The sequence below is a fragment of the Hypanus sabinus genome, chromosome 7 (assembly GCF_030144855.1).
Source record: "Hypanus sabinus isolate sHypSab1 chromosome 7, sHypSab1.hap1, whole genome shotgun sequence".
Lineage (NCBI taxonomy): Eukaryota > Metazoa > Chordata > Chondrichthyes > Myliobatiformes > Dasyatidae > Hypanus > Hypanus sabinus.
The window spans coordinates 22,917,826-22,936,115 of record NC_082712.1 but is presented as its reverse complement, the minus strand read 5'-3'; the positions used below and the strand labels follow the sequence as shown (position 1 = coordinate 22,936,115).

The following is an 18,290-nucleotide window of genomic DNA, read 5'->3' as shown; positions in this document are numbered from 1 at the left end:
GGTTTCCTCCCACACTCCAAAGACCTGCTGGTTGGAAGGTTAATTCTTGTTGTTGTTCTTTCCCATGCCTGTTGGCAGCATTGGGCGGCCACCTTGCCATTTCTTCAGCATTTTGTCTGTTTTTTATGAGGCTGAGTTGCTAGCTTGACGCTCAACCCAGCACGGATGGAAAGCGTGCAAGGAACCAAATGGATTTGAACCACTCGCCTCGAAGTCCGGTACAGATGCCATTACACCACCAGCCAGTTTGGTAGGTTAATTGGTCATCATAAATTGATTAGACTAGGGTTAAATTGGGAGTTGCTGGGCAGTGTGGCTGCAGCTTTGAATCTCAATAAATACTGTAAATGAATCAATATGTCATGAAATTTGTTGTTTTGTAGCTGCAGTACAGTACAAATTACAACAGTATACAAAAATAAATGATTAATGCAAAGGAGGGATAATAAGGTAGTGTTCATGGACTGTTCAGAAATCTGATGGTGGAGGGGGGAAATCTTTTGCTGAGTGGCTCTGGAATTCTTTAAATGATTAGAATGATAAATTTCTGACCATCTCATTCTTTTTGGCTGCTAACTTTATTTCTGCTGGCTTCAATTACAGCAACGCCGAGCTCCCTGTGCCAGCTGTGCCGCCTGTGTGTCAGAAACTGCCTGGGAAGACCACGCCTACAGTACATTCCTCAGCTGCAGCTGCCCAAGCTACTGAAGGACTTTTTACAGCATCAGTAAACTGCTTCCCCTTTGCCACGGCAGTCTGCCTGGGAAGCTGATTTAAGATTTCAGCTCTGCTCCTTTCTGTATATAGACTTGTTTAAAAACTTGTTGAAACGTTGTTAGCAAATCACCGTAACCCCTCCCTCCCACCCTTTTTTGTCTTGTCTTCATAAATTGAATGAAAGAAATGGTGGTAGGAATCCGTCTCAAATGCTTGGAACAGGTGAGGTGGCTTATGCAGATTATATTCCCCTTACATAATGAATTATGTTGATGTCACTACAACTGAAACTTGAAAATGAAGTACGAGGTGTAACGCTTCGTGTATACCACAAGTGATTTAAGGCAAATTTCTCACCTATGTAACACAGTATCTTAAAACAAATACTTGAAAATTAAGTCTATGAGTGGGCTTAATTAATCTGCCAATTAGTGCCCCGATTGCTGTTCCACATGCTGGTGCCTAATTTAGCTAAGTCCGGAGATGCCCTGGCCTTATTTCATTTACTTACTTAGAGATACAGTGTGGAACAGGCCCTTCTGGTCCAATAAGCTGCACTGCCCAGCAACCCACCACCTATTTAATACCAACCTAATCACAGGTCAAATTACAAAGACCAATTAACCCACTAACCAGTATATCTTTGGACTGTGGGAGGAAATTAGAGCACCCGGAGGAAACCCCCATGGGAAGAACATGCAAACTCCTTACAGGACAACGCTGGAATTGAACTCCGAACACTAAAGCACCTCAGGTTGTAACAACAGTGTGCTAACTGTTGTGCTACTGTGGCTTCATGGCTTTAATGCTGACTATTAATGTGGAGGCAATAGGGTCCCTCTAGCTCCACAGCTATACTTTGTGCTGTTTCCTCCCTTTCCTTCATCTTCAACTGGAATCCTCAAGGAAAGGATGGAGAGGAGAGGATCCTCAAGGGATATCCCAGTTGGGAAGGCACATCAAAGAGGAATCTGAGGGAAAATTTCTTCATTTAGAGCATGAGGTGAGTGTGGAACAAGCTGCCAATGGAAGTGATGGAATCAAATTCAATTGAAACATTTATGAGAAGTTTGGATGGGAGATGATCAGAGGGCTATGGCCTGAGTGCAGGTAGATGGGACTAGGTAGAACATCAGGTTGGCATAGACTTGGTGGGGTGAAGGGTCTGATTCTGTGTTATAGTACTCTATGATTGAGATGGAATACCAGATTACCTGCTTTGTGGTGGTTGATGACATGTAGCCATTTTATTGCCCAGTGTAGCTGTAACACTCAATTTCTTTACTCTTCACTTTCCTAACTTCCTTTACAGTCCTGACCTTCTTCATTTCTCCACAAAGTGAGCACACAGAGGCTATATCATTCCCAATGCTCAAATAATAGGCTGAAGAGATGAGTGAACTCAAGTGGTTAGCTTAGAAACTTGAAGTGTTGAAGGACAGTGTTGGTTTAACACAAACCCACTGAAGGTGGTGGAGAGTAAATATGAGTTGATTGTAAAATTGTTGGTCCTGTAGGCAACCTGCCAACAATCTACTTGGTCAACATTATCTTCAACCCATAAACAACTAATTTCTATCACTTCATAGTGTCATAGAGTGTTAGAACACTACAGCACAGAAACAGGCCCTTCGGCCCATCTAGTCCATGCTGAACTATTCTGCATAATTACATCTACCTGCACCTGGACCATAGTCTCTATGCCCCTCCCATCCATGCACAGTACACAATCCAAATTTCTCTTAAATGTTGAAATCAAACCCCCTTCCATCACATCCACTGACAGCTCATTCTACACTCTCACCACCCTCTGATGAAGGAAGTTCTCCCCCATGTTCCCCTTAAGCATTTCACCTTTCACCCTTAACCAATGACCTCCAGATCTAGTCTTACCCAACCTCAGTTGAAAAAGAAAAGCCTGCTGCATTTACCCTGTCTATGCCCCTCAAAATTGTATGTTCCTCTTTCAATCTCCCCTCTTTCTATTATGAACTAGGGAATAAAGTCCGAATCTATTCAACCTTTTCCTACAACCCAGGTTCTGAAGTCCTGACAAAATCCTTGTAAATTTTCTCTTCACTCTTTACTGTAGGTAAGTGACCAGAACTGGATACAGTACTTCAAATTAGGCCTCACCAACATTTTATGCAACTTCAACATAGCATCTCAACCTCTGAACTCAGTACTTTGATTTATGAAGGCCAATGTGCCAAAAGATCTCGTTAACACCCTATCTACCTGCGACACCAATTTCAAGAAATTATGGATCTGAATCTCCAGATCCCCCTGTTCTGCCCCACTCCTCAGTGCCCTACCGCTTGCTGTGTAAGTCCTACCCTGGTTTGTCTTCCCAAAGTGCAACATTTCACACTTCTCTGGATTAAACTCCATCTGCCATTTTTTAGCCCGTTTTCCTAGCTGGTCTATATCCTGCTGCAAGCTTTGATAGCCTTCCTAGCTGACTGCTACGCCTTTCATCTTGGTGTCATCCGCAAATGTGCTGATCCAGTTTACTACATATCATCCAAATCATTGATATACTGTAGATGACAGACAATAACAGACCCAGCACTGATCCCTGCGGCACATCACCAGCCAAAGTCCTCCAGTCAGAGAGGCAAGCATGTACTTTCACTCTCTGACTTCTCCCGCGAAACCAGTGCCTGATCCAATCCTATTTACTACCTTAGTGGTTGGTGATTGGCATCCATCTGTCTTGAAGGACAATGGGTGATGACAATCATCATCACAAGTCTGGGCGGAAGGTTTGGAGATCCTAAGATGCCCAGTCATCAAGATCCCCCTCTCAGTCTTACCAGTGTAGTCCAAAGGAAAGCTTATGTTTGGCACCAGCTTGGCTGCAGGAGCTGCCAGAAGAATGTTCAATGACATCCAGGCACCTTAGGACTACCTCAGTAGCACTTCATAATCATGTTCAAATAATCAACTATCAGGAAACTGGAAAAAGCATAGCATTTTATATATATATATCAAAAATGGCTCCATCTCTCAGTTAATCCCTTTACCTTAACATGGAGATTTGGTTTAATCCCATATATCCACCAGCATTTCTCATTTCTTCATTGGCTATATTTAAGAGGAAGTTAGATATGGCCCTTGTGGCTAAAGGGATCAGGGGGTATGGAGAGAAAGCAGGTACAGGGTTCTGAGTTGGATGATCAGCCATGATCATACTGAATGGCGGTGCAGGCTTGAAGGGCCGAATGGCCTACTCCTGTACCTATTTTCTATGTTTCTATAAGTTCAATGATAAATGGCTTACAAAATTAGCCAGCTGTGCTCCCTCCTTTGTAGTTTTCTTTGCTACTTTCTTCTGATGCGCCATTTATCATTACCTGCATTGTGATGTGGTGCAGCTGCTGCCTTCCATATCCAGTGACACAAGTTCGATCCTGACCTCCAGCGCTGTTTGTGTGGAGTCTGCATGTTCTCCAGGAAGCCACGTGTTTTTGTTTCTCCTGGATGCTCTGGTTTCTGGTCACATCCCAAATGCATGCAACTTGCCAGATTAATTGTGCTCTGAAAATGTAGCTGAGTGCATATGCAAATATACCTGTCAAAAATAGAATAGAAATTGTTGCTGGATTACAGTAGACAATTCCTTTTCCCATCACTATAGCAAAACTAAAGTGACAGGAAACATTGATCTGTTTGTGGGGAAACTTGATGGGAGTCTGAAAAAATAAAGTTACATTTGTGTAAATGAGGAAGGGTCTCGGCTCGAAACGTCGACAGTTTATTTACTTCCCTAGATGCCACCTGACCTGCTGAATTCCTCCAGCATTTTGAGTCTTTCCTTAATGTAGATGGATATATGCTGGTCATAGCAAACTCAATGGGTTGATGGGTGTATCTCCATGCTGTATAACTCCATGAGAAACAGAGTTATGTTAATTTTGTTTCTTCGTCCACAAATGTTGCTTAACCTGCTGAATATTTCCACCTTTTACGAACTTTATGTCAGGTTTCCAGCATCTGCAGTATTTTGACTTTGATTCTAGCATCTTTTAGTAAATTATACTAAACAATGCTTTCAACTAAACTCTTACAAAGAACACAGAACAGTACAGCATAATCCAGGCCCTTTGGCCCATGATGTTGTGTCAGACTAATTAAACCATCACCTCCTTATCAATCAATCCCTCTTTCTCACTCATTGACCATACTCTTCCCCTTTCTGCATTCTTATTTGCCTACCTAGGAGTCTCGCAAACATCCGTGTGCAATCTGCCTTTGCCACCACACCTGGCACTGCTTTACAGCACCCATCATTCACTGTTTAAAAACTTGCCCTGCACATAGGGCAGCATGGTAGCATAGTGGTTAGCACAATGCTTTACAGCACCGGCGACCTGAGTTCAATTCCTGCTGCTGCCTGTATGTTCTCCCTGTGACCGCGTGGGTTTCCTCCCACAATCCGAAGATTTAGGTTTGTAGGTTAATTAGTCATTGTGATTAATCTAGAATTAAATCGAGGGATTGCTGGGTGGCATGGCTCAAAGGGCCAGAAGGGTCTATTCTGTGCTGTGACTTGATAAATTAAAAATTATATCTCTAGTACTCTACCCCCTTGCACCATCATACCCTCTAGTATGATATATTTTAATTCTGGGAAAAAAATCACTGGCTGTCTACATTTCGTATGATTTTATAAAATTCTATCAGATCTCCCCTTGGCCTCTGCCACTCTAGAGAAAACAGCTTGTCCAACGTCTCCTCATAGCACATGTCCTTCAATCCAGGCACAATACTTGTAAACTTCCTTTGCACCCCCTCCAAAGCCTCCACATCCTTCCTATAACGGGAGACCACAACTCATGACAGTACTCCAGATGTGGCCTAACCAGAGCTTTATGAAGCTGTAACTTGGTGGTTCTTGAATTCAGAGCACCAACCAGTGAAGGCAACCATGCTGTATGCCTTCTTTATCATCCTATGTACCTGTGCAACCATTTTTAGGCATCCACGAAGATCCCTCTGTTCATCAATACTGTTAAACTCTTTTTGACTGAAGGTAGCTGATTGATACTGAAAAACCGATAAGAGCCAGACCTCAGGAGAAAAGTTTGATATAGGTTGAAAGAAAAGGCATTAGTTTTAACCAATCCTTCTTCATTAGGAAGCCCTTTGCCAATTATTGCACAGAACGGCCAACATTTTGAGTCTCTTACAACCCAAATACCTTTGTTGAAATTCCTCAGATTGATTGCTGGTATTCATACAACATTCAACTAAGAAGAGAAAAATGTACCTTTTAATTATTTATGTTACATTTATATGGCTTCTTTTGGGAAAGTTGCAAGTGTAGGTCACCTGATTAGCTTCCATTAACTAGAATAGATTTTAATTCCCGGAGATGAACACAACATGCATTAGAATTGGATTGACTTTATTACATGTATCCTTCAAATAGATGAGGAGTAAAAATCTTTACATTACGTCTCCATCTTAATGTGCAATTTATAGTAATTTATAATAAATAGCATGTACAACAGGACAGTCAATATAACATAGAAATACAATTGTATCAGTCTGATGGCCCGATGGAAGAAGCTGTCCTGGAGCTTGTTGGTTCTGGCTTTTATGCTGCAGTACTGTTTCCTGAATAGTAGCAGCTGGAACAGTTTGTGGTTGGGGTGACTCAGGTCCCCAATGATCCTTCGAGCCCTTTTTACACACATGTTATTGTAAACGCCCTGAATAATGGGAAGTTCACATCTACAGGTGGGCTGGGCTGTCCGCACCACTCTCTGCAGAATCCCTGCGATTGAGAGAAGTGCAGTTCCCAGACCAGGCAGTGATGCAGCCAGTCAGGATGCTCTCAATTGTGCCCCTGTAGAAAGGTTTTGGGGGCCCATACCAAACCTCTTCAACTATCTGAGGTGAAAAACAGCTGTTGAGCTTTCTTCACCACACAGCCGGTATGTACAGACCATGTGAGATCCTCGGTGATGTGTATGCTGAAGAACTTAAAGCTGTTCACCCTCTCCACTGATACTTGTGTACTAGTGAACAATGATAAATTTTTCTCCTGTTAATGTCACTTGTATCATTCAACTGACTCCCGTTCTCTTGGTCCATACAGTTTACAGGAGAATTATTTCCCCAGCAGTTCCTTCGCCCTTTCCCTCGCTCATGTTTCAATTTAAACAAAGAAATATTCCTGAAGAAAAATACCAGTAACGCACCAGATTTCTCTTTCTGCAGAAGCTGTCTGACTTGCTAACTATTTAAAGTTAGCTTCTTCAACCACAATCCTGAACCCAAATTTCAAGTCCCAAATGTTGATAATTTTATCATATAATTTGTAATATTACCAATAACCCATTGATGGCGCTCTCGCTTCTGAGGTGAGTCCCACATAAGAGGCATGGTAGGTCAATTAGTCCATTCTGCCTATTGCACAGGAATCTTTTTGGTTCCATTACCTCCGCTCTCACCTGTATAGCCTGAAGATTATTTTCCTCAAGAGCCTATCCAGCTCCCTTTTGGAAATCCATTTTGATTTCTGTACCACTACCTGCACAGGCAGTGAGCTTTAGTCCATCGTCCGACTCTCTTTGCTTAAAAACATGATTTGCTGTTGTTCTAGAACAGTATCAAGGGATCGCTTCACTGCTGAAAATGTTTTTAAGTTGAAACATTAAACTAAGTTCCTGTCTGGTTTTTAAATATCCCATGGCATTGTTAGGAGTAGCAGAAAACGAAAGTTCTCTCCTGGCTCAATCAAGTTAATAAAATAAGAAGTTTTCAAGCTAATTTTATCTCTGGGGTTGTGGGAGCCATAGAGGCATAGAGTATTGAATTGAATTGAACTGAGTTTGTTTCTTACACCCTTTATATACGAGTAAAAATTTTTATGTTACATCCCCATCTAAATGTGCAATTTGCAATTTATAGTAATTTGTAATTGATAGTATGTACAACAGGACAGGCAATACAGCTCAGAAATACAATTGTCTCAGTGTGAATTAATCAGTCTGATGGCCTGTTTGAAGAAGCTGTCCCGGAGACTGTTAGTCCTGGCTTTTATACTGCGGTACCGTTTCCCGAATGGTAGCAGCTGGAACAGTTTATGGTTGGGGTGATTCGGGTCCTCAATGACCCTTCGGGCCCCTTTTCGCACCTGTCTCTGTAAATGTCCTGAATAGTGGGAAGTTCACTCTGCATATGTGCTGGGCTCTTTGCAGAATCCTGCGATTGAGGGAAGTACAGTTCCCATACCAGGCAGTGATGCAGCCAGTCAAGCTGTTCTCAATTGTGCCCCTGTAGAAAGTTCTTAGGGTTTGGGGACTCATGCCAACCTTCTTTGACCATCTGAGGTGAAAGAGGTGCTGTTGTGCTTTTTTTCACTACATAGCCGGTATGTACAGACCACGTGAGATCCTTGGTGATGGTTATGCCGAGGAACTTAAAGCTGTTCACCCTCTCAACCCCAGATCCATTGATGTCAATAGGGGTTATCCTGCCTCCATTCCTCCTGTAGTCCACAACCAGCTCCTTTTGATTTTGCGACATTGAGGGGAGAGGTTGTTTTCTTGACACCATTGTGTCAGGGTGATGACGTCTTCTGTATTATTTGATATTAAGCCAATCAATGTAGCATCAGCAAATTTAATTAGCAGATTGGAGTTGTGGATGGTGACACATAGTCATGGATGTACAGAGAGTAAAGGAGGGGTCTGAGTACACAGCCCTGAGGGGCACCTGTGTTGAGGGTCAGAAGGAAGAGGGAGCTGACCAAACCAAAACAAGCCACTTGGCCCACCTGGTCAATATCGAACTATAACTATGCAAAGTTGTAATTTGAAAATTTGCCAATCTGTTTCCTGCAATATAACAATTACTGCATTTCAAAAACATACTTATTTTGAAATGTTCTGAAGCCACAAAAGGCAATGCAGAGATTTCTTGTTTATTGTCACAGCTGAGTGGAAGGTAACAAACACACACTCCTATTACTCTCTGGTATATAACACTGGAGTTTAAATAACTGACAATCCCTGAGCTCTGTGGAGAAATTATCCAGAGTCTGTAGAAACACATAATGAATCACAAATTCTTGTTAAAAGATACAGCATACTTACAGGCTTTTCTCCCCAATGAGCCCAAGCTACCCAATTAGACACATGCAACCTATTAACCTACTAACCCATATATCTTTGAAATCTTGGAGGAAATCCATGTGGTGACCCAGAGATGTACAAAGTCCTTCAGACAGCAGTGGAATTGAACCTGGGTTCCTGCCACTGTAATGATGTTACGATAACCACGATGCTAACTGAACAAGGGGCAAGCAAAGGCATCGAACACACACCTCGGGTAATAAACTATTAAACATGCATAACTTGAGTATTCGCATACACACACATAAGTGCCTTCACTTCATAATATTAAAGAGACAATCATATACTTCCCTGCACATAACTTGCATATTCTGATGATTCTGTGCTCAGACTAGTTATGTATCTGATCCTGGACTCAGGGAAAACTACCTATCATTATAATGTTAAACTCAGTCAGTCAGTGTTGGTAGACACATTTATTCTAGTTGAACATATAATTATAATAGTATTGACACAAACTACTGTATTTGCAATTAGAAACAACTTACATCTAAACAGGTGTATTCTATGCAGACTGGATTATTTTTTAAGGGAATTGGAAGTTATCGGGCATGTACTGTGAATAGCACATTCTTTGAAAAAGGCAATGTTTGTAAAGGTTATCAATACTGACATTTGTGTAATGGATCCATGTGCATTTTTTGCTTAAAATGTTTGTTATTGTATTAGCATAAAGGCATTTGAATAAAAAAATGAATGTGCAACTGATATGTTTATTTTTTCAACAGACTAAAATCCTGTGGAAAAGTTCAAGTGGAATATTAACTTACTGGCCTGAATGCCTGTAGCTCTGTAATTACTCTTACATAAATTAGTAGTAAAGATGGCAAATGCAATGTAAGCATTCATTTCCAGAATATAAAAGCAAGGATGAAATTGGAAATAATGTCGCTTAAGGAAGCATGGTTTTCTTAAGGGAAAATCTTGCCTGATAACCTGTTGGAATTCTTTGAGGAGATTTCAAGTAGGATAGATAAAGGGGATGCAATGGATGTTCTATATTTGGATTTTCAGAAAGCCTCACCATAAAACTGCTTACCAAGTTAAGAGCCCATAGTATTACAGGAACATTACTGGCATGGTGAGAGCATTGGCTGATCAGTAGGAGGCAGCGAGTGGGAATAAAAGGATCCTTTTCTGGCTGCTGCCAGTGACGAGTAGTGTTCCACAGGGGTCGGTTTTGGGACCACTTCTTCTTATGCGGTCTATAAGTGATTTAGATGATGGAATAGGTAAGACCAGAAGATGGAGGAGCAGAAGTAGGCCAATCAGCCCATCGAGTCTGCTTCGCCATTCTGTCATGGGTTGATCCAATTCTTCCAGACATCCCCAATCCCCTGCCTTCACCCCATAACCTTTGATGCCCTGGCTAATTAAGAACCTATCTATCTCTGCCTTAAATGCAGCCAATGACCTGGCCTCCACAGCTGCTCGTGGCAACAAATTCTACAGATTTACCACCCTCTGACTAAAGTAATTTCTCTGTATCTCCATTCTAAATGGATGTCCTTCAATCCTGAAGTCGTGTCCTCTCGTCCTGGACTCCCCTGCCATGGGGAAATAACTTTGCCATATTTAATCTGTTCAGGCCTTTTAACATTTGGAATGTTTCTATGAGATCCCCCCTATTTCTCCTGAACTCCAAGGAATACAGCCCAAGAGTTCCTCCTATGGTAACCCTTTCTCTCCTGGAATAATTCTCATGAATCTTCTCTGAATCCTCTCCAGTGTTAGTATATCCTTTCTGAAATAAGGAGCCCAAAACTGCACACAATACTCCAAGTGTGGTCTCACGAGTGCCTTATAGAGCCTCAACATCACATCACATTCTATACCCCGAGCACATCATTGGAGCCTCCCTGCCCTCTATTGTGGACCTGTACTCTTCCAGGTTGAAGAAGAGGGCGGGGAACATCATAAAGGACTCCTCCCATCCTGCGCACGGACTGTTTGAACTGCTTCCGTCTGGTAGGCGCTTCAGATCCCTCCAGACTAAGACTAATAGGCACTGGAGAAGTTTTTTCCCTACTGCGGTCACTTTGCTGAACAGTTAACTGCCGGTTAACTGTCGGCTAACTATTACTTGGATTGCACTACTTGTATGTATAATCTATATTTTCATTTATATTTATCATCTGTTATGAGGAGAGAGACAACATCTGCCGGAAGTAAATTCCTTGTATGTGCACAGGTACTTGGCGATTAAAGTCTGATTCTGATTCTGATTCTGATTCACCATTGTCTCAACCTGGAGGTTAACCTTTAGGACATCCTGCATAAGGACTCCCAATTCCCTTTGCATCTCTGCATTTTGAATTCTCTCCCCATCTAAATAATAGTCTGTCCATTTATTTCTTCCACCAAAGTGCATGACCATACACTTTCCAACATTGTATTTCATTTACCACTTCTTTGCCCATTCTCCTAAACTATCTAAATCTCTCTGCAGGCTCTCTGTTCCCTCAACAATACCAGCTCCTCCTCCTATGTTTGTATCATTGGCAAATTTAGCCACAAATCCATTAATCCCATAGTCCAAATCATTGACATACATCGTAAAAGCAGCGGTCCCAACATCAAACCCTGTGGAACTCCACTGGTAACCGGCAGCCAGCCAGAATAGGATCCCTTTCTTCCCACTCTCTGTTTTCTGCCAATTAGCCAATGCTCCACCCATGCTAGTAACTTCCCTGTAATTCCATGGGCTCTTATCTTGCTAAGCAGCCTCATGTGCGGCACCTTGTCAAAGGCCTTCTGAAAATCCAAGTACAACATATCAACTGCATCTCCTTTATCTACCCTGCTTGCAATTTCCTCAAAAAATTGCTGTAGATTAGTCAGGCAGGATTTTCCTTTGGTTTTGTTGTCAAGTTTGCTGATGATACAAAGATTGGTGGAGGGGAAGGTAGTGTTGAGGAAACAGGTAGGCTGCAGAAGGACTTAGATTAGGAGAGTGGGCAAGAAAGTGACAAATGAAATACAATGTTGGAAAATGCATGATCATGTACTTTGGTAGAAGGAATAAGCATGCAGATTATTTTCTAAATAGAGAGAAAATACAAAACTCTGAAATGCAAAGGGACTTGAGAGCCTTATGCAGAACACCCAAAAGGTTAACTTGCAGGTAGAGTTGGTGGTGAGGAAGGCAAATATAATGTTAGCATTCATTTCCAGGGGTCTAGAGTACAAGAGAAGGAAAGTGACGTTGAGGCATGCTGAGGCTGGATAAGGCACTGGCAATGCCTCACCTTGAGTAATGTGAACAGTTTTGGGCTCCTTATCTAAGAAAAGATGTGTTGGCATTGGAGAGGGTTCAGTGGAGGTTCACAAGGATGATTCTGGGAATGAAAGGGTTAATATATGAGGCATTTTATGATAGCTCTAGGTCTGTACTCACTGAAATTTAGAAGGATGTTGGGGGGCGGGCTTCGGTATTTCATTGAAACCTTTTGAATGTTGAAAGGCCTAGACACTGTAGATGTGGAAAGGATGTTTCCCATGGTGGGAGAGCCTCAGACAAGAGAGAACAGGCTCAGGATAGAGGGGCATCCATTTAAAACAGAGATGTGGAGAAATTTCTTTAGCCAAAAGGTGGTTAATTTGTGGAATTTGTTACCATAGGTCATTGGGTGTATTTACGGCAGAATTTGATAAGTTCTTGATTAGACATGGCATCAAAAGTTATGGCGAGAAGGCCGGGGAGTGGGGCTGAGGAGGGGAGAAAAAAAGGATCAGCCATGATTGAATGGCAGAGCAAATATGATGGGCCAAGTTGCCTAATTCTGTTCCTATGTCTCATGGTCTAATTCAGAAAATATGTGGCTTGGATGGTTGATGGTTGGGTTGAGTTGTTCTCCAATCTTGACAATTTAGTTGCAAACATTTCATCATCATGTGAGGAGACATTGTCAGTGCACTGTTGATCAAAAGCACACTAACAATGTCTCCTCGCATGGAGATGAAACACTTGCAAGTAAATTGCCAAGCTCAGAGAATAACTCAACCTAACCAGCAAGGATGTAATGTTGAGGCTTTAAAACACCAGAAGACATAGGAACAGAATTAGGCCATTAGACCCATTGAGTTTGCTCTGCCATTCCATTTTGGCTGATTTATATTCCCTGTCAATCTCATTCTCCTGTCTTCTCCCCATAATCTTTGAAGTTTTTATTCATCAAGAACCTAGCAATCTCTGCTTTAAATTTACCGAATGACTTGTCCTCCACAGGCACATGGTTGGAAGATGAGGAAAAGCAGAACTCTATCCCTGTTAAGGCAACTGGAAGAAGAGGTGAGGGCAGATATTCAGGAAGTGAGGAGATACAGGTGAGGGGGGAAGGGAAACCACATTTATCCCACAGCTGTAACAGGGATTGAGTTCCTCTTGCCCTCACCTACCAACCCATGAGCCTCTGCATCCAATATATCATTCTCCACAATTTCCTCCATCTTCAATGAGATCCCACCAGCAAACACATCTTTACTTCACTACCCCATCCCCCGCCACTCTCTGCTTTCTGCAGGGATCGCTCCATCTGTGATTCTCTTGCCCATTCATCCCTTCCCACTAGTCTCCTTCCTGATACATATCCCTCCAAACAAAAGAAATGCTATACCTGCCTATTCACCTCCTCCCTCACCTCTGGTCAGAGTCCCAAACAATTCTTGCAGGTGAGGCAACACTTCATCTACGAATCTGTTGGGTTGTCAATTGTGTTCCCGATGCATCCTCCTCGACACTGCTGAGACCCAGCGTAAGTTAGGGGACCACTTTGTTGGCCAGATCTGCTCCATTAGCTGAAAATGGAATTTCCTGGTGGCCAATCATTTTAATTCCTATCTCCATTCATTTACGCTAGCTTTGAAAGGGAGAATATAACTACAGATATGAGGCTCCCTGCAGCACATGTTGACCCTGTGATCTCTTCCTAGGAGGCTGATGCTGGGCTGTCTTTCGCGAGGATGAAACCTTGCCAGGCAGCAGGGCTCGATGGAGTACATGGTAAGGCTCTGAAAACCTGTGCCAACCAATTGACAGGGGCATTCAAAGACATTTTCAATCTCTCATTGTTACAATTGAAATTTCTCGCCTGTTTCGCAGCAACAAACTTGTATTCAACGTCGGTAAGACCAAAGAGCTAATTGAGAACTTCAGAAGGGGTAAAACAAAAGAACACAAACCAATCTTCAAAGAGGGGTCAGAAGTGGAGAGCGTCAATACGTCTGAGGACCTAACCCGGATGCAACATACTGCTGCGGTTATAAAGACGGTAAGAGAGCAGCTATATTTCATTAGAAGTTTGAGGAGATTTAGTTTAGAAACATAGAAACATAGAAAACCTGCCACACAATACAGGCCCTTCAGCCCACGATGCTGTGCCTTACATTTACTTATTTTAGAAGTTACCCAGGGTTAGCCATAGCCCTCTATTTTACTAAGCTCCATGGACCTATCCAGGAGTCTCTGAAAAGATCCTGCTGTATCCGCCTCCACCATCGTCACCATTAGCCCATTCCATGCACTCACCACACTCTGCATAAAAAACTTACCCCTGACATCTCCTCTGTACCTACTTCCAAGCACCTTAAAACTGTGCCCTCTCATGTCAGCCATTTCAGCCCTGGGAAAAAGCCTCTGACTATCCACTCTTCCAATGACTCATCTTATACACCTCAGGTCACCTCTCATCCTCTGTTGCTCAAAGTAGAAAAGGCCAAGTTCACTCAACCTATTCTTGTAAGGCATGCTCCCCAATCCAGGCAACATCCTTGTAAATCTCCTCTGCACCCATTCTATGGTTTCCATATCCTTCCTGTAGTGAGGTGACCAGAGCTGAGCACCGTACTCCAAGTAGGGACTGACCAGGGTCCTAGATAGCTACAACATTACCTCTCAGCTCGTAAACTCAATCCCATGATTGGTGAAGGCCAATACACCATATGCCTTCTTAACCACAGAATCAATCTTCATAACAGCTTTGAGCGTCCTATGGACGTGGACCCCAAGATCCCTCTGATCCTACACACTGCCAAGAGTCTTGCTATTAATACTATATTCTGACATCATATTTGACCTACCAAAATTAACCACCTCACACTTGTCCAGGTTGAACACTATCTGCCACTTCTCAGACCAGTTTTGCATCCTATCAATGTCTCGCTGTAACCTCTGACAGCCCTCCACACTATCCACAACACCTCCAACCTTTGTGTCATCAGCAAATTTACTAACCCATCCCTCCACTTCCTCATCCAGGTCATTTATAAAAATCACAAAGAGTAGGGGTCCCAGAACAGATCCCTGAGGCACACCACTGGTCACCGGCCTGCATGCAGAATGTGACCCGTCTACAACCACTCTTTGCCTTCTGTGAGCAAGCCAGTTCTGGATCCACAAAGCAATGCCCCTTAGATCCCATTCCCTCTTACTTTCTCAATAAGCCTTGCATGGGGTACCTTATCAAATACCTTGCTGAAATCCCTATACATTACATCTACTGCTCTACCTTCATCAATGTGTTTAGTCACATCCTCAAAAAATTCAATTAAGCTCGTAAGGCATGACCTGCCTTTGACAAAGCCATGCTGACTATTCCTAATCATATTATGTCTCTCCAAATGTTCATAAATTCCACTTCTCAGAATCTTCTCCATCAACTTACCAACCACTGAAGTAAGACTCACTGGTCTATAATTTCCTGAGCGATCTCTACTCCCTTTCTTGAATAAGGAAACAACATCTACAACCTTCCAATCCTCCGGAACCTCTCCTGTCCCCATTGATTATGCAAAGATCATTGCCAAAGGATCAGCAATCTCCTCCCTCACCTCCCACAACTAAAACACTCAAAAACCTCTACAAATATACTGTGGAGAACATTCTGACTGGCTGTATCACCAGCTAGTATGGCGTGGGGTGAGGGGCTATGGCACAAGATCGAAATAAGTTGCAGAAATGTGTAAAATAAGTCAGCTCTATCATGTATACAAGCTTCTGTTATATGCAAGACATCTTCAGGGAATAGTGCCTTAGGAAAGTGGTATCCATCATTAAGATCCCCACCACCCAGGACATGCCCATCTTCACAACTGTTACCACCGGGAAGGAGATACAGAAGCCTGAAGGCACACGTTCAGTGATTCATGAACAGTTTCTTCCCCCTCTGCCATACAATTCCTAAATGGACATTGAACCCATAAACACTACCTCACCACTTTTTTATTTCTGTTATTTTGAACTACTTACTTTAACTAAACTACTTAATAGAAATAGATATTTACTTAATATAACTCAGTTTTTTTCTGTACATTTATTTATCATGTATTTCATTGTACTGCTGCTTAAAGTTAACACATTCCATGACATATGCAAGTGATATTATACCTGATTCAGAATCTGATTCCTATTCGAATTTGTTGGTCCATGGCCTCAACTTCAGCCAAGATGAGACCATTTTCAGAATGCAGGAGCAACACCTCATATTCTGCTGAGATAGCCTCTAACCTGACGGCAAGAACATCGATTTCTCCTTCTGTTATTTTTTTCCTGTTTCCACTCCCCTTCTATTTTCCACTCAGGTCTCTTTTATCCCCTCTCCTCAGCTGCCTATCACCTCACCCAGTACCCCTTCTTCTTCCCTTTCTCCCATGGTCCACTTTCCTCTCATATCAGATTCCTTCTCCTCCAGCCGTTTACCTTCCCCACCCATCTGCCTTCATCTGTCATCTTCTAGCTTAACTTATTTCCCCTCCTCGTATCTTCTTATTCAGATGTCTTCCCCCTTCCTTTCCAGTTCTGATGAAGGGCTTCGGCCTGAAACATCGACTGTTTATTCATTTTCATTAGACGCCGCCTGACCTGCTGAGTTCCTCCAGTATTTTGTGTGTGTTACCTTGGATTTCCAGCATCTGCAGAATCTCTTGTGTTTATGCTTTTCTGCACCTTCTGCAAAGTCTCCACATTCTTTCAGTAACAAATCAGCGAAAACTGCACATGGTATCTAAAATCAAGAGCTTGATATAGCTGCATCATGTCACTGTTTTTTATTCAGTGCTCCCTGGTGGTGCAGGGAACTCCAGCGAATGGTTGAGGACAATGGCTGTTGGCCACATGTTCTGCATAGGCCGGGTTACCCCAGCACCTTCTCATGGTGAGTTTAAGCCTATCATGAAGATTAGGATGTGAACGTTCGATCCAGGAGCCTTCAAATGTCACTGGGATTCTCCACCTTACCTTCACTGCGAGAATGGACTCCATTCACAAGCCTCACGATCCAGCTTGTTATGACTTCACATCTTATTTTCTACTTGCACTGTACATCTCTGTAGTGGTTACACTTTATTCTGCATTGCTATTGGACTACCTCAATGTACTGTGCAATGAACTGATCTGTGCAAATTGTATATAAGAAAAGCTTTTCAAAATTCTCAGTACATTTGACAATAATAAACCAATTCGAATTATTTCAAGTCCTGGTAGCCTCAGTAGAGTTTATGACTATTTCACACAGAAAGTTTTAAATGAACAATTGACTCAAAGTTTAGCACAGACAAATGGAGCGTTAAGGCCTTGTTAATCCATTACAAACTACTTTTAATGTAATGGGTCATTCCCCAGCACAGAAAAAAAAATTGCTTGTGCAATCTCTTGAAAAGCTTCAATGTATCTCAGTACACGTGGCAGTAATAAGCCAATTCCAGTTCCATAGGAGGGGAGAGGAAGGTGGACCATATGAGAAAGGGAAAGAGGAAACAACCAGGAGGAAGTGATAAGCAAGTGAGAAGAGATAAAATGCCGAGGGGCAAATAGAGGAGGAGAGGGAAGTATTTTTTACCAAAAGGAGAAATCAATTTTCAACAGGTTGGAGGCTATCCAGAAGGAATACAAGGTGTTGCTATTCTACCCTGAGGGTGGCCTAATCATGGCAGAAAGGGAAGCCATGGACTGATATGTTGGAACAAGAATGGAAGTTGGAAAGTTGGGGCACGGGGAAGCACTACTTTAGCGGATGGAGTGGAGGTGCTCGTTGAATCAGTCCCCCAATTTACGACAGGTCTCACCAATGTAGAGGAGGGCACATCGGGCGCATTGGACATGATAGGTAACCCCAGCAGATGCACAGGTAAAGTGCTGCCTCACCTGGAAGGACAGGATGGGGCCCTGACTGGAGATGAATAGGCAGTTGTACAGTAGAGTGGGAGGAGTGTGGATGTTAGGTTAGGGGTAGGGTTGGGAGATGGAAGTGAAGGGCTCCTAGTGGAGAGAGTGAGGGGGACCTGGTGGAGAGAGAGTTCAAGTTTGTGGGGGTGTGGGGGCCAGGGTTTGTGGACAAGTGGACATTGGGGTTAGGGTTCAGGGCCGGGCTAGGGAATGGAGATAAGACGCTGGAGAAAAGAGGATTGTGGAGCTGAGGTTTAGGGGCATGA

The 18,290-nt window shown here is 42.7% G+C and overlaps 1 protein-coding gene across 2 annotated transcripts in view; it reads left to right on the top strand.

The window, feature by feature from the left end:
- Positions 1–9,544, top strand: part of asb5b (ankyrin repeat and SOCS box containing 5b) — an 80,778-nt gene extending 71,234 nt beyond the window's left edge. For both annotated transcript variants that reach the window (XM_059974298.1, XM_059974297.1), the window contains exon 7: positions 604–9,544. In XM_059974298.1, coding sequence (XP_059830281.1) covers positions 604–731 — 128 coding nt within the window. In that variant the 3' untranslated portion in view covers positions 732–9,544. The remainder of the gene's footprint in view (positions 1–603) is intronic.
- Positions 9,545–18,290: the final 8,746 nt, after the last annotated feature.